General features: G+C 36.9%; 1 protein-coding gene across 3 annotated transcripts; it reads right to left on the reverse strand.

The window, feature by feature from the left end:
• Positions 1-1602: 1602 nt before the first annotated feature.
• Positions 1603-17866, reverse strand: LOC120080708 (periodic tryptophan protein 2). Of its 3 annotated transcripts, none has more exons than XM_039035355.1 (9): positions 17725-17866; positions 17572-17649; positions 16164-17401; positions 15549-15800; positions 15371-15463; positions 3717-4088; positions 2782-3126; positions 2330-2557; positions 1603-2229 (listed from the first exon to the last, which is right to left on the reverse strand). In XM_039035355.1, the coding sequence occupies exons 3-9, from the start codon at positions 17370-17372 to the stop codon at positions 2050-2052; spliced, it is 2679 nt and encodes an 892-aa protein (XP_038891283.1). In that variant the 5' UTR covers positions 17373-17401; positions 17572-17649; positions 17725-17866; the 3' UTR covers positions 1603-2049. The 3 variants fall into 3 exon arrangements, with proteins under 3 accessions (XP_038891283.1, XP_038891284.1, XP_038891285.1); XM_039035356.1 differs by having other exon boundaries at positions 16164-17417; XM_039035357.1 differs by having other exon boundaries at positions 16164-17417; positions 17572-17866.
• Between the last annotated feature and the right edge of the window lie 5280 nt (positions 17867-23146).

The raw sequence follows: 23146 nt of genomic DNA on the forward strand, positions 1-23146 counted from the left end.
AGTTCAAAATGATTGAGTATAAGTCAATCGAGTATCGAGTATGACATGGCTATGATTGAGTATACACGTGTCGATTGCACACATATCGAGTGATCGTGCATCTGGGTATCTAACGACCGTGCATTGAGGATCGTGTGACGAGTAATCGAGGATTGAGTTCCTTGGTAGGCCCAAGCCTGCGGGGTGCATCTCAGGGGTGAAGCGGTGAAATCACGTGTGGATCACGTCAACAAAAGACCACTTTCCATTACTTTTTCTACAAGTGGTCATTTTTCTTTTAGGCCTCCCAAATGAGGTCATTCATACAAAAAATCCATTGATAATTTCACACAGTGATGACATAAGCAGAAGGTCATTTCTCATTTATTTTTTAATTTTGGATCATTTGTCATTTGGACCCCTCAAATAAGGTCATCTATCCGCCTGACCCAAATATATTTTACAAATTTCTACGTATAAATATTGCGTTTGATATAGACAAAATACTATTATTATATAATCAACATCCATGCAACATACTTTAACAGTCATTAGTCTTATTATAGTTGGAACTGGCTGTTGAAATTGATTATCGAAGATGATTTTCGTTGGAGTTTGTAGTCGGAAGTGGTTGTCAGAGCTTGAAGTTGGTCCAATGAAGGTGGTATTGGAGTTGGTCGCTGGAGTTTGTCGTCTGAGGTAGTTTTTGAAGCCTAAAGTTGGTCACACAAAGGTGGACATCACAGTAGATCATCGAAGATCATTTTCGCTGGAGTTTATAGTTAGAGGTAGTTATTGAAATTAGAAGTTGGTCGCATGAAGGTGGTATTAGAATTGGTTGTCGAAGTTGGCCATCAACGTTTCTCTCAAAGGTGGCTCATCAAAGACAATTTTTATCGGAGTTTGTAGTGGAGGTGGTTGTCGGAGCCTACGAAGGTGGTTATCGAAGTTAGCTATCAGATTTTTGTTGTTGAAGGTGGTTGCCAGAGCCTGAAATTGGTCGTCGAAGTTGGGTCATCAAAGTTATCATCGGAGATGGTTGTTGAAGCTCAATATTGGTTGTTGAAGTTGGTCGCCAAAGTTGGTTATAAAGCCCAAAGTTGGTCGCCAAAGTTGGTCTCTTCAGAGGTGGTTGTCAGATCCTTCCACCTGTATTTAAAGTTGATAAATCAAACATGTTTGATTTAGTTGGTATAATATATTGTCAAACTTAAAAGTTCAAGATTTTGCCATAACTTTTGAGGGTTTATGTACTTTGCCCCTAACTTTTGAAGATATCAAATATATCCTTGGATTTCAAGCAGTAATTCAATATAATTTCAACTGTTTATACCAAATGAAGCAATTTTATTGAATAAATTAGTTAAATTGATTTAAAGAGAGAAACTGGAACTAGCCCCAATACAATTGCAAACTTTCAAAATCTATCTAATAAAAAACCTAAACAAATTCGAATACATTTACCACAACGAAGAGAAAATTGCATACATTACTCCAAAAGAATATAGCTTACATTTTTTTTTCTTAAAGTTAGCTCAAGAAACTAAAAAAAATTCATAGCCTACGAAATTTGCCATAGACGAGAAATTCAGGGAGATGAATGCGAACATCAAAAGATGCCGGTTTCAATAAGCTTGTTAATTGCTATTTAAAACGGCCAAAGGTGGAAGAACCTCAAACGTTCAATAAATTTGAGATTTGTCTTAATTTTACTCGTTTTCATGTTCCATCAATCTCTAAAAAGGCATTAATATTAATACAATTATAACTGGAAGAAAATAGGACAGAAAAAGAAGAAAAGAAAAGATCCTGCCTAACTTACAACAAAACCATCCCTACTGACTGATACATCTTGCTCATACCAGTTACGATTTTGACAAAACTGTAGGTAGATAAGGACTTACTACCCCAACAATTAGCAGTCATCACGACGTATTGAACTCGAGCATAACCTGGAAGGTTCTTCTTCCCCTAAACCATTCAGGGGGCTTTTTAACTGAGTGTTTCTCTTCAACAAAGATTCTGGCTTGGTTGGCACCATGCTGGGAAAGGAAAGAATCCACCATGATATTAACTTATTCCCTTCTTGGCACTTGTCGAGCAAAGATACCGAAGTAAATACTCATTCGACGAACACATATCAGCCAAATCCTGATGTGTTCTGGTGATAGCCATCTGCAAGGATTTTAAGGCAGGAAGTAGGTTTCTAGAATTTTGTTGAATGTAGTTGCCATGAATTTTGCAAAGTTCCTGAGTAAAAAGTTTAATGGTGAGATCAGTCATTTCCACAACTAGTCTCTACACAGCTCAAATACAATATCTACATCTAAACTAGAACTCAAGAAACTACCTGACACCACCGTAGAACGAACTCCAAATGTGGGCAACTTTCCATAAGTTCTGCTAATGCCTCGACTAACCTCTGCAAATATCTATGTGGGATGGATTGGATTAATTTTGCTACATCGACAGGATTCACAGAGAAGATGCATTTCTTTATTAAAGCATCCTCATTTAATCGCAAACTAAGAATCAAAGCCCTGCTCGGTTGGTCTTCATCAAGTGCAGCATTGATTGCCTGCAGAAACATTGACCAATAATAAACATAAAAAGATGAATAATAGAGAAAGATAAATAGTTCAAGACAACAATCTCAACTTAAGTTCAGCTGGTAGCATGCCAGAAATATCAATTATCTTTTAGTGGTTCAGCCTGTCTTATTGCAATATAATTTTCTTTTTCCTTGGCAATAACCTATGTTGTGTACGCTAATTGGTATACAAATACAACTGCATTCATTACCTCAGGTGTGACGTCAATGTCGAGGTCAGTTGGATCGAAGATAAAAGATTCATCAATTGAATAGATAAGAACTCCCTCGGTTGTTGATGCTGCAAAATTTCGACCGGTAGGTGCAATTCTCAAGCATTTTGTTCGTACAACTGGCCGTCCACGATTGAGCAAGGACCCTGGTAAATCATGGCCTAATTTCTCGCGTGTTTGTTGGTCAACTCCTCCTTCTATATCGCTATCATCGTCATCAATCAAATCTAAGGGGCCAGCTTCTGTCATATTCTTTGAATTTAGAACGTCAAGAACTCCATCTAAAGAGAGATTATGGGTTATTTGAAACCTCCGCAACAATACCTAAGCAAGAAAAACATGATATAATGCTGAACCACAACATGATGCAACGATGAACGAGGAAAAAAGGTGAGAGAAAAAGACAACTAAAAGACAAACGTGAAGTGTAGCAGTAGTTGCACCACGTTTCAAAAATCCAAATAAATTTCTTGACTTCATGTGTAAAGCAATAGAATCCAGGGGGAGAACAAGTTCTTCTCAGGCATTATAATGTATAAAAAGAAAATTACACAATAACCAAAAGTGACAAAAACCTATCTGGATTCCTCCAACATAAAACATGATCAACAAACAAGCTAACCTACTAGATTTTCGATACAACACAAAGTTCAGAGCCTAAAAACCTATTCAGGGGAACTGAAATTCTATACAATCTTGGGCCTCAGAAGGAACATGTATAGTTCTACTTTATATAACTTTTGTGGTGTCATGACAACATCCAATCAAACAAACAAGTCATATATGACGTTTCTATTTGCATTAAAGCCTCGAACTAGTAAAATGATTGCAGTCAATATCTGAAATCAAGTGACTTGATATAATGCAAGACAAGTAGTCCGAAAACAAATAAAAATAAAAGCAAACAAACTGACCTGATCAGCAATGTCATACATACAGATGTATTTACTACATCCTCCAGCTAACATATAACTCCCGTCAGCAGAATAACATAATGTCGTGAAGCATTTTCCTGAACTTGAAGTAGCAGCAGATCTTCTATCAGTCACCAAACGTCCTCCAGCAATGTCCCTACGCCCCTCAATTGTATACATCAATATACCATCAATCGGGTCCCAAAAATGGATCTGACCATCTAATGTACTGCTGGCCAACTGCCTTCCATCTGAACGATAAACCACCGTAAGAACATCGTGCATATGATTGAACGTTTCAACAGCCCCTTTCCCTTCAAAAACATCCCACAAGCGAACAGTTTTATCCCATGATGAGGAAGCTAAGACTGCCTACATGATGGTCAAACAGAGTGATTAGTATTAGGAAAAAAAAATAGTAACAAAACATCTCATCTTTATTATTGACAAAAAGACGGTGAAGAACATAAACACAAGCTGATGTAGGAAGTTTTATGTACTCCCTTTAACTGTAATCATAAAGCTTAGTTTTGTATCTTTGAATTAGTTTTGACCGCTTGTAACCGCCTACCTAAGTTTTTAACCCTTTTAACCGGTTGTCCAGGTTTTCAGGTTACCCATACGCTGCCTCAGTCTTGTATAAATTGGCTTTTAGCCATCATATTTGATTCATTAGTAATATCATCTTTGAGATTTCTTGGAGCATTCTCCATTAAGCGGATCCATCGCACATTCTCTTTGGATTCAACCGATCTATAGAAGCAGAAGCTTCCTCGTCCAAAGCCATGGAAACTCGTCTATCTTCTATGGAGAAATTTGTCGACGAAATGAAGAAAGAAATGGGAGAAATCTGGTCGATGTTGGCACAAGTTCTACAACAAATGAATATCCATAATGCATCGTCAACCCACGAAGTTGAAAAACAGCGAAACAAGAATGGGATTCGAATCAAGTAAACTCAAGAACCACAACTGAACAAAGATAAGGCCCCTGTACATAGTAGTGAATCTATTATGTATATATTGGTCTATTGTGATTTTGCTCGATCCTTTTGGGAAAGAATGCTCCATTGCTTCAACTATCAATTGGTCTTTCCTGACAACCCCCTCACTTTACTGAATTCATTGCTTTTTGGCCATCCATTAAAAAGCTAAATGGGAGATATTGTGGACATTCATCATTAAAGCCTTCCTTTGGCTCATATGGAATGAGCGGAACAACCGGATCTTTGAAAAAAAAGTGTCGAACTTCACACACTTCTTTGATCACCCCACACTTTTGTGATTATAGTCTTACATCTATCTCTTACCACACAATGGAATTCTATTATGTAATCTCTCGTGGCCTTTGCGCCTTTTTGTAATTTCTTATCATCAATGAAATTATTCTCTTTTTTTTTGGATAAGAAACAAGCTCATTAATTAAATGAAATATCCAAAGATATCCAAAGGTACACGAGGACCCAATCATAGGGTGTACATAAAAAACCCATTCACAGGAAGTCCAAAGGGTGTTTCTAATTTGCAACGAGGAAAGAAAAACTATGATGGTGTATAGCCTGTAAATCGTTACACCAAAAAAAAAAAAAGCAGTGAGAATGATGGTATCAATAATGCCCTTTGTTTTCTTGGTCTTGTCCCGGAAGATTCTAGCATTTCTTTCATCCCATATCTTCCACAAAACAGCACAAATGATGCTTAACCAGAGACGTTCTTTGATAGCTTTGAAAAGAGTCCAACTGATTAGTAGGTGAAGCCAACTTCGTAAGTCATTTGGAAAAGCCACAGACCAATTGAAGGCTAAAAAGACTTTGTCCATTTCCCTTTAGAAAAGGGGCGGTCAAAGAAAACATGCTGAATAGTTCCGTTGTTTATTCGACAAAGGCAACATCAAGAGGGAGATAGGTTGATCCATGGGCAATGTTTCTGTAACCTGTCCATAGTGTTTAGACATGAATTTGTGATTTCCCAAACGAGGAACTTGACTCTCCTCGGGTAGGGACAACTCCACAATTTTCTGCAAAAGATGGCCGAAGATGAGTGAGGGTTGGACATGAGGGAAGAGTATAAAGACTTTGAATTGAAACCAGTATGGTGGAGTTTCCATGTCCAATGGTCCTTTCTACTAGTAAGGTTCAAACTTGGAAGGAGATGGGTAAGAGTAGCCCATTCCTCTATCTCATCGTCTTTGAGATTTCTTCTAAAGTTTAGGGACCTAGAATAATTTATAGCATTCCAAGCATCCTTCATAGAAGTATTTTTGGAGTTAGATAGCTGAAAGAGTCTAGGAAAAGTAGGAAAAGTCTGTTTGAGTGTAGAACCAGCAAGCCAAATGTCTGTCCAAAAAGCTGTAGAGGAACCATCTCCAATAACACACTGGATGATGCAAAATGTATTTCCAAGGGCTTCTAGGTGAGATGCGTTTGTAATCGTTTACCTTGAGATCAAAGTGATGTGACTCGTATTTTGCTTTGATTAAAATTCTCCATAGCACTTCTTTCTCCAAATGAAAACGCCAAATCCACTTGGCAAAGAGGGCTTTGTTTTGTTGTTTAATGTATGTGATCCCCAATCCCCCTTCATCCAGAGGTTTCTTCAATTTATCCCATTTTAACAAATGAGATAGCTTATTGTCCCTATGACCCGACCATAGGAAGTTTCTAAAACATTTATCGATGGCATCAATAATTTTTCCATGGGCACGATAGAGGGACAAATAGTAGATAGGTAGATTGGATGAAGTTGCTTTCAAACGGGTTAGTCTACCTCCTTTTGAGAGGAAATTGTGTTGCCAAGAGTGTAGTCTTTTGTCTGTTGTCCAAAATCGACTGCCAAAAGGTTATTGTAGTTGGCTTTCCTTAAAGAAGCAGACCCAAGTACATGGTAGGCCATTTCCCCACTTTACATTCAAATCTTGTTGCAATATATCCACCCATTCATCTTCACAATTGATACCAAAAATTCAAATTTGTGCCTATTGATGTTGAGTCCACAAGCATTTTCAAAATGGGTGATCAAATTGAAGAGGTTTTCAACCTTCCTCTCATTGTTGATGGAGAAAAGTAGTGTGTCATCGACAAAAAGGAGGTGATTGATGTTTAAAGGTGAACTTGGGACTTTAGCATCTGCCAAAGTGACGATTTTACTGAGACTATCCACAATGATGATGAAAAGAAAGGGTAATAATGGGTCACCTTGTATAAAGCCCTAGTTGCTTTAAATTCCCTCTAGGTTTGCCATTTATAATGATAGAGAAATTTGTGGAGGATATGCAACCTTCGATCCATTGTCTCCATCTTGTGTCAAAGCCCTTTACAATTAATAATTCATCAAGGAAATCCGAATCCAATTTGTCAAAAGCTTTCTCAATGTCGAGCTTGTGCCAAAGCCACCCCTTTAATTTTCTTGGCATGCCAATCTAAGATGATTTCGTTAGCAATCAAAAATGCATCCAAACTTTGACTACCTTCCACAAAGGCTGATTGGTAGACTGTGATGGTAGATGGGAGGATTTTCTTGAGGCAATTTGATAGAAAATGAGCACTCTAATTAAATCAGATTTTAGAATGTTCCATGATTTTTTAGAGAATTTTGATGTGAAACCATTAGGCCCCGGAGTTTTTGTTAGTGCCCAATGCCATCCAAATTTCAATTACTGTGAAGGGGGCTTCCAAGGATCTAGCTTGTTCTTGACTAATAGGATCCCATTCCAGAGGATATGGAATAAGTAGATTACCTGGTTTCTTGGTGAAGAGATCCTCATAAAATGTAATGAATTCGACCTCTGTGTCAATATCTCTAACCAATGATGCAGTTTTTCCTCTTCTTGGCAGCAACATATTTGTGAAAAAGGACTTGTTTTCATCTCCATTAATCAACCAATTTGTTTTGGACTTTTGCCTCCACTTGATTTCCTCGTTTGCATTGAAGGATAGGAGCTGATTTCTAATCCAAATGTCTTCAATCAGCAAGATCATAAGTGATGGGGCCATTTTCAGATTCTTGATCAATGGTGGCCCATTAAAGGATGGTTGTTGCACCAAGTTTCAACAAATGGGAGAAAACCTTTGTGGTTTAGCCACATATTTTCGAATCTAAAGGGTGCAAGTCCCCATTTCTAGTTTCCAAGGGTTAAAAGAAGGGGGAAGTGGTCTGATGTTGGCCTGTCCAATCTTTTCATGGATGCATCAATGAATTTTGAGATGATAGAATCAGATCAAAGGAACTGGTCAATTCTTGTAAGTGTAGGAGGCGTGCGAAAATCAGACCAGGTAAATCTTCCATTAGTGAGATGTATGTCAATGAGTTCCTGATGGTCAATAAAGGAGTTGAAGGCTAGCATATCTCTATTTGCTGCAACTATTAGAGTTTTCGTGGGGCCAATGATTGAGGTTGAAATCGCCCCCAATGATCTAGTTTTCATCCACAAGGCAGAAGAGATCATGGCGCAAATGAATAAAATACTTCTTTTCATACTCATATGGAGGGTCGTAGACACCTGTTAACCAAAATTTGTAACCATCAACTAGAGTGAAAAGGATAGTGAGAGAATATGCACCTTTTATAATTGATAAGGCACTAAAGGATGGAGTGTTCCACATAATGAGAATGCCTCCGGAATGGCCATTAGCATCCACTGAAGTCCACTCGATCCCTCTGGAGCTCCAAAGAGATTTAATAAAAACAAGATCAATATTCGGCTTTTGGTCTCTTGGAAAATAACAATTGATGGGTTGTGCTTGGTGATTAGTCTCTTGACGGTGGCTTTTTTCCTCCACAATCTGAGGCCTCTAACATTCCAAGAGAGAATTAACTTTAGGATGATTGAGAACCCTCCCTGATCAAGGCCTTAGCCTTCTTAACTAAGAAATGGAGCATTCCAATTTCTTGATGTCAAATAAGCAGGCTTTTGCTTTTCTATAAGTTTATTCTTGTCCTTTCATGTAGGTATCAATCGAATACAGAGGCCACACTCTTCAAACCAGGGTGCCAGAGTAGCAAGATGAGTCATAGGATTCATGGGAAATGAGTTATGATAAGGTGGTGGGGAGGAAAGGAAGTCTTGCCAATGCGAATCCTTGTGGCGGGGTGATCTAGGGGCACTCCGAAGAGGACTAGTGAGGTAGCAATCAAAGTCAACTTCAGAAGAATGAGGGATGATTAGCTGTGGAGCATTTGTTGCCAGTAATGAAGGTAGTTGGCTTATGGTTGATAGTAACATTTTTTTGGTCAATGTGTGGGATTTCGGATGGGGATGGTAGGTCAAGGTTTGGTTGGAGTGTGGATGAGGTGGGATATGTTGCTAATTTTCCAAAATCAAGAGCAAGATGTAGGCTTGTAGGGTCCAAAAGCGTGAGGGTTGGGATAGTGGATTGTTGTGTGGGACCCGAGGGAGAGTTGGAGGTGGTGGTGAAAGATAGGTAGGTCCCATCTGGTTGGCCAAAAAGGGGATAGAAGATATTGTAGTTGAAGGACAGGTGGGTTTCCTCCGATAAGTATTATTAACCAGTGGTTTATCAAGCATTTGGTTGGGTTTGGAAGCAATGTTAGTGGGCAGAGCAAATTTCTAGCTGATAGTGACAGGTTGTTCTGTATTGTCAACATCACAAGGAAACCTCTGCTGCATTTGCTCAGTATTGTCAACCTCACAAGAGTACTTTTGTTGTCTAAGATCATCATGAATGGAAAATTTTGAAAATTCCTCTTTCTTTGTGCCATTTTTTGCCGGAAGTTTGGTCGGTGTGCCATGGATTCTGGCAATAACCCCTATATGATAATCTACATTAAAAAGAAGGGTCCATCGATACAACTAAGACTGAAGATGAAGATGAGGAGAGCAACACCATAGCCGAAAGGAAACAATAGTGGTTTCTTTAACTTTGAGACTGATCTCCATCATATCCATTCTGTTAAGGGTCTTTTTTGCCACATCAATTAGTCCTCCACAAGCTTCCCCAATATATTGAGAAGTTTCCATGTTCCATTTATCAATAAGGCCTCTAACTTTTATCCATCCTCCATAGGAAGGAACAATCTGTGCCCAGTGAAATTCATTATGGCTCCAAGGAGAGAATTTTGTAAGAGTCGATCTTCTGTCATCCTTTATAATTCCCAAGGATTTTTGCTTGTTCCATATCTTCACATCTCAAAATGGCCTTGTTGGGCTGAAAAGGGGAAAGGAATCCATAGGTCGTGATTTCCGCTTGAATGGCTTTGAGAATTTTGTACCATTCATCATGAAAGTTCTTCCTTCTGATGACCACAATATTGTGGGTAAAGGTACCAAAATTGAAGAGGACTAGGATGGTAGAGAAGAAAAAAATGGTGGTAGTTGGTTGGTTATTCAATGCTTCTGGCATCTTTTCTTTCTTTCTTTGTTCTTATTGTTCTCTTTTTTCTCTTTGGTGTTCACTCCAACCGTTTTAAAGAAGGCTCCCTTGTAGGTGGGTTGTTGGCCAACGTTAATGTGGTTGGTAGAGTCAGAGCTATAAAAAGTGGCGAGATCTGAGAATTGTTTCCAACCTTTGCGTTGTTCAGCAGAAGGTATAATGATGCGATTTTTTCCTCCATTGTAGTCTAGTTTCACCAGTTCAAAGGGTGCCTCTCTTGCTCGTGATTTTTCTATCCAGTTGACTTGATCATGAACTCTGATTTCCTTGAAGAATTTTTGGTTCAATGGTGCAATAAGGAGGGCCTCGATGGTCTCTATGATCCATCGAAGAGTGCACCAGTGGATAGAAATGGAGAAAGATTTGTCTTTTGTTTTCTTTGTTATGTATACTTTGGTGCCTCGTGATGATGGGTCGATATCAATAAGGAAAATTTTCTTTTAAATGGAAATATTTCTGGTAGGTTACGGGAGGGTCATGTTGAAATGTTGGTCGATGGCTAAACAGGAGGAGCATGGCAGCAAACGTCATCGTGAAGGTCATGGGTAGGGTTTAGGAGGGGGAAGGGTGGGAGAGAGAGGGGAGGGAGAGAACATCTCGATTGTGTGGAGAAGTGGATAAAGCAACGGGAGGTTAAAATTAACCAATGAAATTATTCAGAATGTTTCCCAATAAAAAATTTTAAAAAAAAAGGGCAAGGCCCCTGTACACGAGCCTTTGGAGATTCAAGAACCTTTCAAGATCCACAACAAGAACAATGGAACATAAGCAAATTTCCAAGATTACCAACCAACAAGAAGATTTGTCTATCAACCAAGAAACAAACATCAAGAAATGCAAATCCCCGATTACTGGATGCAAGATTCAGACTCTTAGAGTGAGGAAGAGACTTATCACGGTGGATTTCAAGAAAGAATGGGTTGGAGACATGGTACACAACAATTTTAGCAAAAAACGATTACCGAATGAAGGTTAACCTTCCAACTTTTGATGGTTGAATGGACGTCGAAGCTTTCTTGCATTGGACAAAAAAGGTGGAAAGAATATGCTAACATTCCAGAAGAAAGAAGGTGAAGTTTGTGGCTTGCAAATTCCAACGAGGAGCATCCACTTGGTGGGATCAACTCATAGATACTATGGTAAACCACCCATAAGATCTTGGTCAAAGTTATTACGACTTCTAGGAAAAAATGGTCAACCTACGTAAGAACTTTACTCCATAATTCAGGACCTAAAAACAATGGGAACACTACTTTCTTGGGAAAGAATTTATATTGTTCACTTACCATTTCTCTTTAAAATTTTTGCAATCTCAAAAATCTATTAATTGCATGCATACTAGATGGATACAATTCCTTCAACAGTTCAATTTTGTAATCAAACATACTCCAGGTAATATCAATAAAGTCGCAAATGCTCTAAGCCGTAAAGGTACACTCCTAATCCTACTTCAAGGTGAAATTATATTATAGCTTTTAACCATATAATTGAGTTGTACCCTATTGATCTCGACTTCAAAAGTATTTGGTACGCTAGTTCAAATCATCTTCGGACCAACGATTTTCATATTTTTTAAGGCTTTCTTTTTAAGGATGACACTTAATGCATCCCATACACTTCACTTCGAGAGTCACTCTTATAATAAGCCCATTTGAGTTGGTTAGCTAGTCATTTTGATAGAGACAAGACCTTAACACTTCTTTCATCCAAATTGTATTGGCCTCAATTAAAAAAGGATGTTGCCAACTTAGTTAAAAGATGTTTTATATGTCAAACTTCCAAGGGATCGAGTTTTAACCAAGGACTTTACTCCCCACTACCTATACTAAACAATATTTTGGAAGACCTATCAATGGATTTTATCCTTGGTTTACCTAGAACCCGACAAGGATATGACTCAGTTTTAGTAATCGTCGATCGTTTTAGCAAAATGGCACATTTCTTAGCTTGTAAAAAGACTAATGATGCTTTGAATGTTGCAAATTATTTTTTTAGGGAAATCGTCTAACTTCATGGAATACCAACATAGTTTTCGAAAGAGACGCGAGTTCATGAGTTATTTCTGGCGATCTTTGTTGAAAAAGTTCGGCACCAACCTCCTCTTTAGCTCAACTAGCCATCCACAAACAAATAGACAAACAGAGGTCACTAATCGAACACTTGGTAACCTCCTAGGTTGCCTAAGGAGAGACAAACAACGTCAATGGGCTTAAGTCGAGTTTGCCTTCAATAACATGGTGAATCGTTCTACAGGGAAGTGTCCCTTTGAAATCGTTCACACCCAAGTCCCTAGGTTAACTTTCGATCTCACAAATTTGCCCGTTTCTGTTGATCTTAGTGTTGAAGCAACTATTATGGCTGTTCAAATAAAAATCATTCATGAAGAAGTTCGAGCTCATTTGGAAACAGCAAACTCTTCTTCCAAGACACAGGCTGATAGGTTGACAATCACAAACGAAAAGCTAATTTCAAAGTTGGAGACTTAGTTATGGTTCATTTAAAAAAGCCAAGATTGCCTACTGGTTTACATTCTAAACTCACTGACAAGAAGATTGGTCTATTTCCCATCTTAGCAAAATTTGGACCGAATGCATATCAGATTGACTTACCGCCTACCATGAAGATTAGCTCAACATTTAATGTATCAAACATTTTTCCTTATCATCCACCAAATCAGTTCGACATAACCTAATCAAACTCAAAGTCGAGTTTGTTCTTTTGGGGTGGATAGAGTTGATGTAGGAACCTTTATGTACTCCCTTTAATTGTAATTTTAAAGCTTATAAACACCAATTATGAGACTAATGGGTCTAAACTTCTAAGGTTCTTGCTAATCAATTAAGAAAAGTGATGCCTTCTATCAAGAGCTTTCATTGCAGGGAGACAAATTCTAAATCAGGCACTTATAGCCAATGAAGCCCTTGAGGATTGTCGTATGCACAAGAAGTAAGGTGTTGTTCTCAAACTTGACTTTGAGAAGGATTTTGATCATGTCGATTGGGATTTTCTAGACAAGGTGATGATGAAGAAAGGCTTTGGGTATAAATGGAGGATGTGGATGTGGGGCAGTGTTAGGAACGTGAAATACTCAATTCTCATCAATGGAACCCCAAAGGGGTCGATTCAAGCTTCTAAGGGCCTATGACAAGGAGATCCTCTTTCTCCCTCCTTATTCTTACTCGTCATGGATGTCATGAGTAGACTTATTTTAAATTTTAAAGGGGGTGAAAGGAAACATTATTGAGCCTTTTATGATTGGTTTGAACAAGGTAGCCTTATCTCATCTTCAATTCGCCAATGATACAATGTTGTTCTGTTGGGGCAAAGAGTATTCCCTCTTGATCCTTAATCATATGGGTTGGTTTGATTCTTTGAAGCAATGTCTGGTCTTAAAATTAATAGTAGTAAGTGCCAAATTTTGGGGATTAATAGTGAGCAAGATAAACTTAGGAGATGGGCAGATGAGTATGGTTGTGAAGTTGGTTCTTTCCTTCCTTTTACCTTGGGCTCTCTTTGGGAGCTAATCCGAGAGCCGCGTCTTTTTGGGGACCTTATTTTGAGAAAATCTGAAAGGGGTTAGCTTTGTGTAATAAAGCCTTTTTCCCTAACGCAGGCAAGCTAACTCTAATCAAATCGATGATTAGCGGCATTCCTCTGTATTATTTCTCCCTTTTCCGGGCCCCTTGCTTGGTTTGTAAGAGCCTGAAAAAGCTTATAAAAGATTTTCTTTAGGAGGGGGTGGATAAAAGGGGCTCTCATCTGGTTAGCTGGAAAGTTGTTGGGCACCTTGTAGATCGAGGGGTTGGAGATTGGCAATTTAAGGATTCGTAACAAAGCTTTGTTGGCTAAGTGGCTTTGGCCGTTTTTCCCTTGAGCCCGAATCTTTGTGGCATCGAATCATAGTGAGCAAGCATGAAAACCACCCTTTTTGATTGGGTGGCTAAAGGGGTTGAAGGCACACACCGAAACCCGTGGAAAGACATTCCACTTGGAGCTTCCAACTTTTTCTCATCTGGTCCATTGTATTGTTGGGGATGGTAAGGATACGTATTTTAGGAAGATCAGTGGGTGGGGGATAGTTCTCTTTCCTCTATTTTTTCGCATCTCTACCATTTGTCTTCCTTCAAAATTTGTCCAATCTCAGATTTCTTGGTTTGGCCTGGAAACTATCTTTTTCTTTCGGATTTCGTCGTCCTTTGTCCAAAAGGGAAACGACAGAGGTTGCATCTCTTCTTTCTTTACTGGATCAGTGCAACTTTAGGGTTGAGAGGCGGGTTGTTCGAGTTTGAAGTTCAAATCCTAGTGTAGGACTTTCTTGTAAATCCTTCTTCAAATTGTTGTTGGATCCTTCCCCTGGTAGCAAGTCGGTTTTTTATGTGGTTTGGAATATGAAGATATCTAAGAAAATCAGGTTATGTACTTGGCAAGTTCCGCTTAGCCGGGTTAACACCTTAGATAGGCTCGTTAGGAAGATGACCTCATCGATGGGGCCTTTCTACTGTATTCTTTGTCGAACGGCAGAGGAAGACTTGGATCATCTCCTTTCGGACTGTCAGTATGCGTGGGCTGTTTAGAGTTGCTTCTTGCATGAGTTTAATGTTCAGATTGCCGGCCAAAGGGATGTTCGTGCGATGATCGAGGAGTTCCTCCTCTATCCACCTTTCGGAGAGAAATACCGTTTTTTGTGGTCTTCTGAGGTTTGTGCGGTTCTTTGGGATATTTGGGGGTTGAGGAACGATAGAGTGTTCAGAGGTAAGGATAGGGACCCTTGTGAGGTTTGGTCCTTATCGAGGTTTCATGTCTCTTTGGGCTTCGGTTTCGTAGCTTTTTTGTAATTATTCTCTTTGTAACATTTTACTTAGTAGGGGTGTTTTGGTGGGCTTGTTTTTCATATGTCATTGTATTCTTTCATTTATTCTCAATGAAAGTTATTGATTCTATAAAAAAAAAAATGTAATTTTAAAGCTTAGTTTTGCATCTTTTAATTAGTTTTGACTGCTTGTAACTGGCTATCTAAGCTTTTGGACCCTTTGTAACTGGTTGTCCAGGTTACCCATAATCGGTTGCCTCAGTCTTGTATAAATTGGCTTTTGGCCATCATATTTGATTCATTAATAAAATCATCCTTGAGATTTCTTGGAGCATTCTCCATTACAAGCAAAGAAAATAAAGGGATAAAAAAGATCCAGCATGAAATAGACATCAAGTAAAATATTATTCTAGAATTGAAAATTCAAAATGTAAACGGATGTATCCATGAACTCACATTTGTAGGAGAAAACACCAATCCATGAACAGGACCTTCATGCCCACTAAGGATATCCAACAAACGACCAGTCTTCATCGACCAAACAAAAATCTACAAAGTACGCAAACTTTCAAACAAGACTTGAGCACAAAACTAGAAGGGAGTACTCATATTCCAATAAAGGTCACAAGGATACCTCAAATGAATCTAATGTTCCAGCACAAACAACTTCACCACTTTGATCTACTGCCAAGGAAACAAATTGCCGAGAAGTAGGGGAGGTAAAAGTTCTAAAATTTCGATAGCGAAACAGATCCCATGCACGAACAGTGCCATCAAGAGATGCACTCAAGAGACAGTGGTTATTTGCCAAAAACTGAAGAGCAGTAACAGCATTTGCGTGCTCAGAGAATGTAACAAAGCAGAAGCCTGATTGAACTGTCCAGACCTACACCAAACAAGTAACATTAGCCAGTTCATCCAACAACAAGAAATTACTAAAGAAAAGCTCAAACAAATTTGGCACCATAATTCCTAACCAATGATGAGAAACTCGGTATCACATTAGGGTACAAAAAGTCATAGGTCATTGGACTACATAGCTGATAAGCACAGTAATGCAATCACTTCGCTATAAGAGCCAACGACCGTTCAGTGTTTAAACTTTCAGATCACAAAAATACACTATTTTCATTCAGAAGTATGAAGTAGAACATATTTATTGTTATTCATCATAATTGAATCTAACAATCTGTCAAATCATGCTAATTAAGTTTGAAAGAAAAAGTACATCTTTAATAAATTAGGGTACCTTGACTTTGTTATCATCAGCTCCAGTTGCCAATAGTTGTGAATCCGGGGAATAAGCAAGACAATTAACATCAAAGTAATGTCCCTGCTGTTTCAATATGTAGCTTTCCGACCGCCATTCCCACACTAGTAACTGACCAAGTTTTGCACACCCAAATGACAACCAATTGCCATGTTGATTGAAAATAGCTGTGGTAATTTTCTCTCTTGATATTGACAACATGTGCAAGCACACAAAATCGGGCATCTGATACAGCCCAAACACGCCATTAGAGAATCCCACAACCACCATATCAAGGTACCAATGATAATCACATGCAGTCACCTTCGCTGGAGCCTGAGAAAAACAATCCTTCCTCACTAACTCCCATTTTTCTCTAAGCAAGTATCCAACTTCGGTATCCACATTACCAGCACCAAGATTCTTCCTCTTCTTAACACTAACATCCCCACCACTCTCCACATTTCCTTCACTATCCCTCCTAGGAGTCCCCGGTGAGGCTGGTTCTGAATTATCCACTTCCATTTCATCCAAATTATTCTCTATAATGCCCCAACTAAAAATATAACAGTCACGTGTAATTGTATAAACCTTTTCTACCTTATTCGTTTTCTTATTGGTCCCAAAAAACGAACCTACAATTGAATCTCTATGACCCAAAAACAAGTGAGGTTTATACTTAATCCCACTTAATTTCTTCACAAAAAGTAACCTAACAGTCAAATCCTTCGACCCAGCAAGCAAGTAATTGCCATCAGGACTCCAGTCCAACGCAGTAACTTTATCATGACAATCAGCAAAAGTTCGTACCAGTTCAAAAGGAAAGAATTCTTTCTTGAACCCAGGAGCACGCCAAATTTGGACCAACTTCCCAGTGCCAACAGCAATAAATGCAGCGTCGGGGCTAAACTTGACGACACTGACGGGCTTCTTGAAGGAAATACGGTGAAGAACAACTCGGCGTCGGAGATTGATGAAGAGGCAACGATTCTTCTCGTCAACGGTGAACAAAAATACGCCATCGGGAGAGAGGGCGATTCGGGAAATATTGGAAGATGATTGAAGGGGAAGAGTCGCCGTTTGAGACTTGACAAGGTCGGTAATGGAGATTCGGTTACCGACGGGTGAAATTAACAGAGTATCCTCCGAAATCAGAACATTCCCGCCTCTATACGGCGCTCCTAACAGGTTTTGAAACCTGTAATTCATCGCCGGCGACTATGATTCCGAGAAAGTTTCTGCCAAAATTCACCTCTTTGATTTTTCAAAATCGAACAGGTAGGGTATTACAAAAATAACAAAACGAATTTAAATAATAAAAAAAAAAAAATAGACAAAATTACTCAAGGAGAAGCAAACGGGAATGCAAAGTTTCAAAAACACCTAAAAAATAACAAATACACTCTACCTAAACCTTCAAGATCCCGGCGCTGAGCGATTGGTCGGCGACAATTCGGAACTGGCTTGATAGTTACGCTCGGCGGTGCTGTACAGTGAACCAGACCATGAGAGAGAGAGAGAGAGAGCTGTGAAAGAGAAGAACAAAACGGAAGAAACCCACCCTCGGACGTGACGGCGGCGGCCGGGAACGATGACCGGCGAACTGGCTTGACTGGGAGCGATGGGGAGGCCGGATCGACGGCAGCGAGGGTATCTGAGGGGGAGCGGCGGAGAGGTGGGTCTGCGCGAGAGTGAGGGGGGACTGAGGCCTGTCTCTTATACACATCTAGATGTGTATAAGAGACAGGGGTATCTGAGGGGGAGCGGCGGAGAGGTGGGTCTGCGCGAGAGTGAGGGGGGACTGAGGCTGCACATCATTCTTTCCTTCATTTTTAACTTCTATATATATAACTCTCAAACCTATAAATAAATATACGATATATATATATAATTTACTGATATAAATACATAAGTAAATAAAGCCTTAAATAATTTTATTTTGGCTCGACCCAAAATTCAAAATTATATAGTTACAAACATAGATGTCCATTTACCTACGGAGTCGGAGTCTCGTAGGATCACCGAAAAAGGTGAAAAATGGGAAATGGAAGAGGGGTAGGAAAAATTTCTCCTCCTTAATCAAACGGGGACGGATACGAAAAATACATTCCTCATCTCCATCCAGATAGAAAAAAATATTTTTTATTTCTCATTTTATACTATATATACATATATAAACTCAAATGGTCTAAGTTCACAGTGAGTTTATGTAAATTTACTGAAAATTTATTTTAATTAATTTTTAAATTAGTTTTAATTAGTTTATTTTAAAATGTTTCAACGATTATTTTTTAATTTTCATCGCAATATTTTTATATTTTTATATTTGTATACATTTTTTTAATAATTAAGACTTCATTACTCCGTGCTTTTATACTTTAATATATGTATACATTTTTTAATAATTAAGACTTCATTACTCTTAGACGTAAATATTGTAATATTTAAGTTAAAAGTTTAAACTTATAGTATTTGAAATTTAATTTTTTTAAAAAATTATAGGATTAGATATTTTAATTATATCTTTGCATATAAAATATTATTGTTTTATTAAGAAATTTTATAGTGTTTATTTTTAATTAAAAAAAAGTGTATTAAAAATGATCGGTTTGATATATAAAATTTTATAAGGTTGAGAATAAAATTTTATAAAATGAATAAATTAAAAAATATAAATGGGAAATTTTTTCTTGTGGGGACTCCAATCCTCGCGAATTTTTTATGGGAATCCTCCGATACTCGATTTTGTGGGGATGAGGATTAAAATAAGGGGGCAGGGCCGAGGACGGAAAGACTTCCCGGTCCCATGGACATCTCTAGTTACAAAGCTCAAATAATTTAAGATAAATATTTCACAATTACGTGGAACTTAGGATGTCACATACATCATATTAATAAAGTTGTGTGGAATATAGTTATTCAACCATGTGAAATATATTAACATTATATTTGAAATGTGTGCTATATGGACCATAATTGGCTTTCAACTATCTTAGTAATGTGTGTAGAAGATTCTCTGTGTCTAGCAGATTGGAGAGAATGATTTGTTTTCGTATTATTATTAAAATACAGTATATTTGCAATAATCAAAAGAACAACAAAATAAAGCAATATTTACTTATGCGTGAAGAACGAATAGTAGCTATTGTCGATTCTTAGATTTAAAATTAGCAAGATTAACCTTAAATTTATTAACGACGAAAGATTGTTAACTTAAAGCCAATATAAAATAATATTAATATAATAACTATATAAATATGGTTTATAAAACAATGGTATATTATTAAATTAAATTTACAAAGTATATATCACCTATTATTTGTGAAACAATATTTACAATGAATGTATGAAAGATTAAAAAATCAAATAAAATCGAATATGTTTAAAAAAAAGATTGATTCGAACAAATTACGAGGGAGAAAAATTTAGAAGAAACTCTATAGTTTAAATAAGGGAAATATTTTATTCAAACCAAGTAAAATATTTGGTATAAATCAGAAACAACTAAAATATGATAACTCGATTCATAAATAGTGTATGTGTAATTGTTGACAGATTGATCCATTTAATATTATAATTACATTGTATGTATAAATATGGATCAATTCAATCCCAAAATTAGTAGAAGATAAATTGGGGATGAGCAAAAATCCGGACAGATCATTTTGCTAAAATTCTTATTAATTTTTTATTTGGTCAGATATCCCAACAAAACATGAAAATTTGCTATAATCTCTAATTACTCTCTATTTTTCTCACTTTTTGTAATTGGGAGTGGGGTTGATTACTCGATTCGGTTCGGTTTTATATAATTTTTTTAAGCTCATGGATCACAAACCAAACCGATGGTACCCGTAGTTGATTGGATAGATACTTGTAGCAAAATTAGATTTTTCTCGTGAATGTTCCTTTTAGTATTCATATTTTTAGGTTTGTATTCAATTCTAATTTTGCTTGTTCATTTTTTTCTTACAATTTATCAAGAGAAATTATTTCAAATGGTAAAACTATTGAAAATATCTACAAAATATAATAAAATTTTAGAATTTATCGATGATAGATATTGATAGACACAATAGAAGTCTATTAGTATTTTTAGATTCTAAAATTTTGCTTTATTTTATAAATATTTTGGTTTATTTTTATATATTTGAAAACAACTCATTTATTAACTAGATATTTAAATTCTTAGTTGAATTTCAAAAAGAAAAATGAGTTTTCGGTTTTTTTCGGCTTTTAAAAGTTAACTTGGTTTTTTTTATCTCACTCCTTAAAAACAAATGTTCATAAGTTAGTTAATTGTCAACAAAAAAAAAAAAAAAATCAAAACTCAAATGATTATCAAATAGGGTATTAGTTAATGATTTTAGAAACTAACTTATTTATAAATATAGCAAAATGTTCCTTATGTGGCTATTTTCAAATATAGTAAAATGAGCCAAGTTATTTACAAACATAGCAAAATGTCACTTTAGACATCTATCCATGTCATTGGTATATCAAAGATAGACGGTGACATTTTGCTATATTTAAAAATATTTTGAGTAGCTTTGTCATTTACAACAATTATCTAATCTTATAACAAAATAATTGAATATTTTAAATAAAACTAAATAATCAATTAACTGTGTACATAAGCATATTATTTATTACAAAAATAAAATGGTTATTGATACAAGCACGCAAGCATACGTGGTCAAGTTATAATAATCAAAACAACATGAAAGGCCAAGTATCGTCAGGGAAATCAGATTGATAATTTTTTAGCTATGTTAGAAATCTTCCCAATTTTATTTAGGGGACCAATTTCGATAGAGCAAATTAGATTAATGTAAGAAAACAATAAAAGTGATCGAATATGAAGATTATCAACAAATAGATGTTTTAGGGAATAGATTTCATCAAATGTATTAAACACAAGTACTTGATTCTTGAAGTAATTAACACAACACCTAGAACTATAAGTCTTTTACCCAAATTGAATCTTTTGAAAACAATCTTTTCTTTTACTTATGCCCTAATAACTAACTTCTTAAAATTAGATGATTAAGCAAAGCATTAAAATCCTTCATCAACAATCTCTACCGAACTTTCTGTGTGTTCAAACGATAGTTTAGCATGCATGATCTAATCTAAAGCTTTCTCTCTCAAGTAAAATTCAAATCATAAAATAATTAAAACATTGATAAAATATTCTAAAGCATTAAGAACAGCCATGATAGAAAGCGTAAATGCAAAATAACATTCAACAAGCAAAGTGTTCAACAATTAAACCTGAGAATTCATCTACTCCTAAAACTATGAGAAGTTTAGCCTAATATGGCTTCCATAGAGAAAACCAAATTAAGAATACCAAAATACAAAAATAAATTCAAGAAAACAGAAGGGAAAGAAGAGTTATCTGACTTCTGATCACGTCTTTGGGATGGATTTGACCCTTGAATGCTATCCAATCTCTTCGGCATCAAGAAGACTCTATGCTTTACTCTAAAGACTCTACGCTTTACTCTAAACCCTCTCTCTAGGCCTCAAACACTCCAAAGTTCGATATGGTGGTCGGCCAAAAACCTTAGGATTTATAGATTTTTTTTCTTCTAAAGTTGCAATTTTTTCCTAAAATATTTGTCTAGTGTTGCGTGCTATAGGACAGTGTCACAACGTTGTCTCGGCTTCGAACCTCGCGTGCACGTCCCTTGCCACAGTGTAACGTTGCACCTTGATAATGATGAAAAAGTCGACATGCGCAGCGGAAATGAGAATCGATTTTACTCTAATTGCTCAAATAAAACATGCAACCCAAATGAATTAATTAGGGTTATTTTGAACTAATACCTTTGAAGCTCCCGAAATTCGTCTATTTCCGCTCGAACACGAACTGGACAACCACTAGAGCTGACCTACTATCCTCTGGACTCAGACCGGGTTGTGGGACCCGATGGATGAAGAACCCGAGAGAGAGAAAAAGAGATGGAAATAGTAGAGTGATATTTGGGTTGGGTTTGGATTTTTTCAGCCCAATTTTTAAAACTAATTTTGCAAAATTTCCAAAAGTCTTTAATCCAAAATGACAAGCCCATATTTATAGAAAAGGATCATGCAAAATTGCATGAAATAACTTCATAAAAACCCAACACCTAGAATCCACTCACTAAGTGGGCTTAATGTCTTCACTATAAGCCAACACCTAACCCACTATTTTGTTAGTAGAATTATCCAACAAAAGTTTGGATTTTCCCACTAACTTTAGTCAAAGGGCAAAATAGTCATTTGGTCAAAGTCAAACGTTGGCAAAAAGTCAACATTTTGACTTTTTATGATTTTTTTCATATTGACTAATTTTGACCTCCCGAGCATGAATCCGCATTCATTTTCTTGAAATTCAAATCACACTTGAATATAAGAACGGTCAAATTTTGACTTTTCAAAGTCAAAAGTCAACTCTTTGACCTTTTACATCTTTGACCATTTCTATTATTTTCAAGCTTCCGAATATGAACATATTCATATTCTTGATATTTAAATCACATTTAAATATTAAAGTTGTATCTCTAAACTGAAAAAAAAACGACTACTATATCACATATACTTGTCGGCTTTTCTCTCTTCACCTAATTCGAACAATTCGAATCATTCTATCATACTGTTATAAGTTTATTCCATATGAGCTAGTAGGGGAACCTAATGGACCTATAGATCATGGGCTTCAATGATCCGAGATTAGCTGGCTAAACTCTTTAGACGGAGCTAATCAACATTCGTTAACTAACGGGTCATTCAACTATAGTCTCGTAGTTGCACTCCCCTCACTATAAATATATTTGTGTCCATATGATATAACCATGATTAGTAAGTTAATCCTTCACAGGTTGTTCATAATCTCGGCTGGGTCATAAAAACCGTTTTACCCCGAGACTACATCTTGTTCCTTAAGTTCAACTGATCCTCTAATGAATAATTGGATTAAGTTCCAACCTATAAACCGA

The sequence above is a fragment of the Benincasa hispida genome, chromosome 1 (assembly GCF_009727055.1).
Source record: "Benincasa hispida cultivar B227 chromosome 1, ASM972705v1, whole genome shotgun sequence".
NCBI lineage: Eukaryota > Viridiplantae > Streptophyta > Magnoliopsida > Cucurbitales > Cucurbitaceae > Benincasa > Benincasa hispida.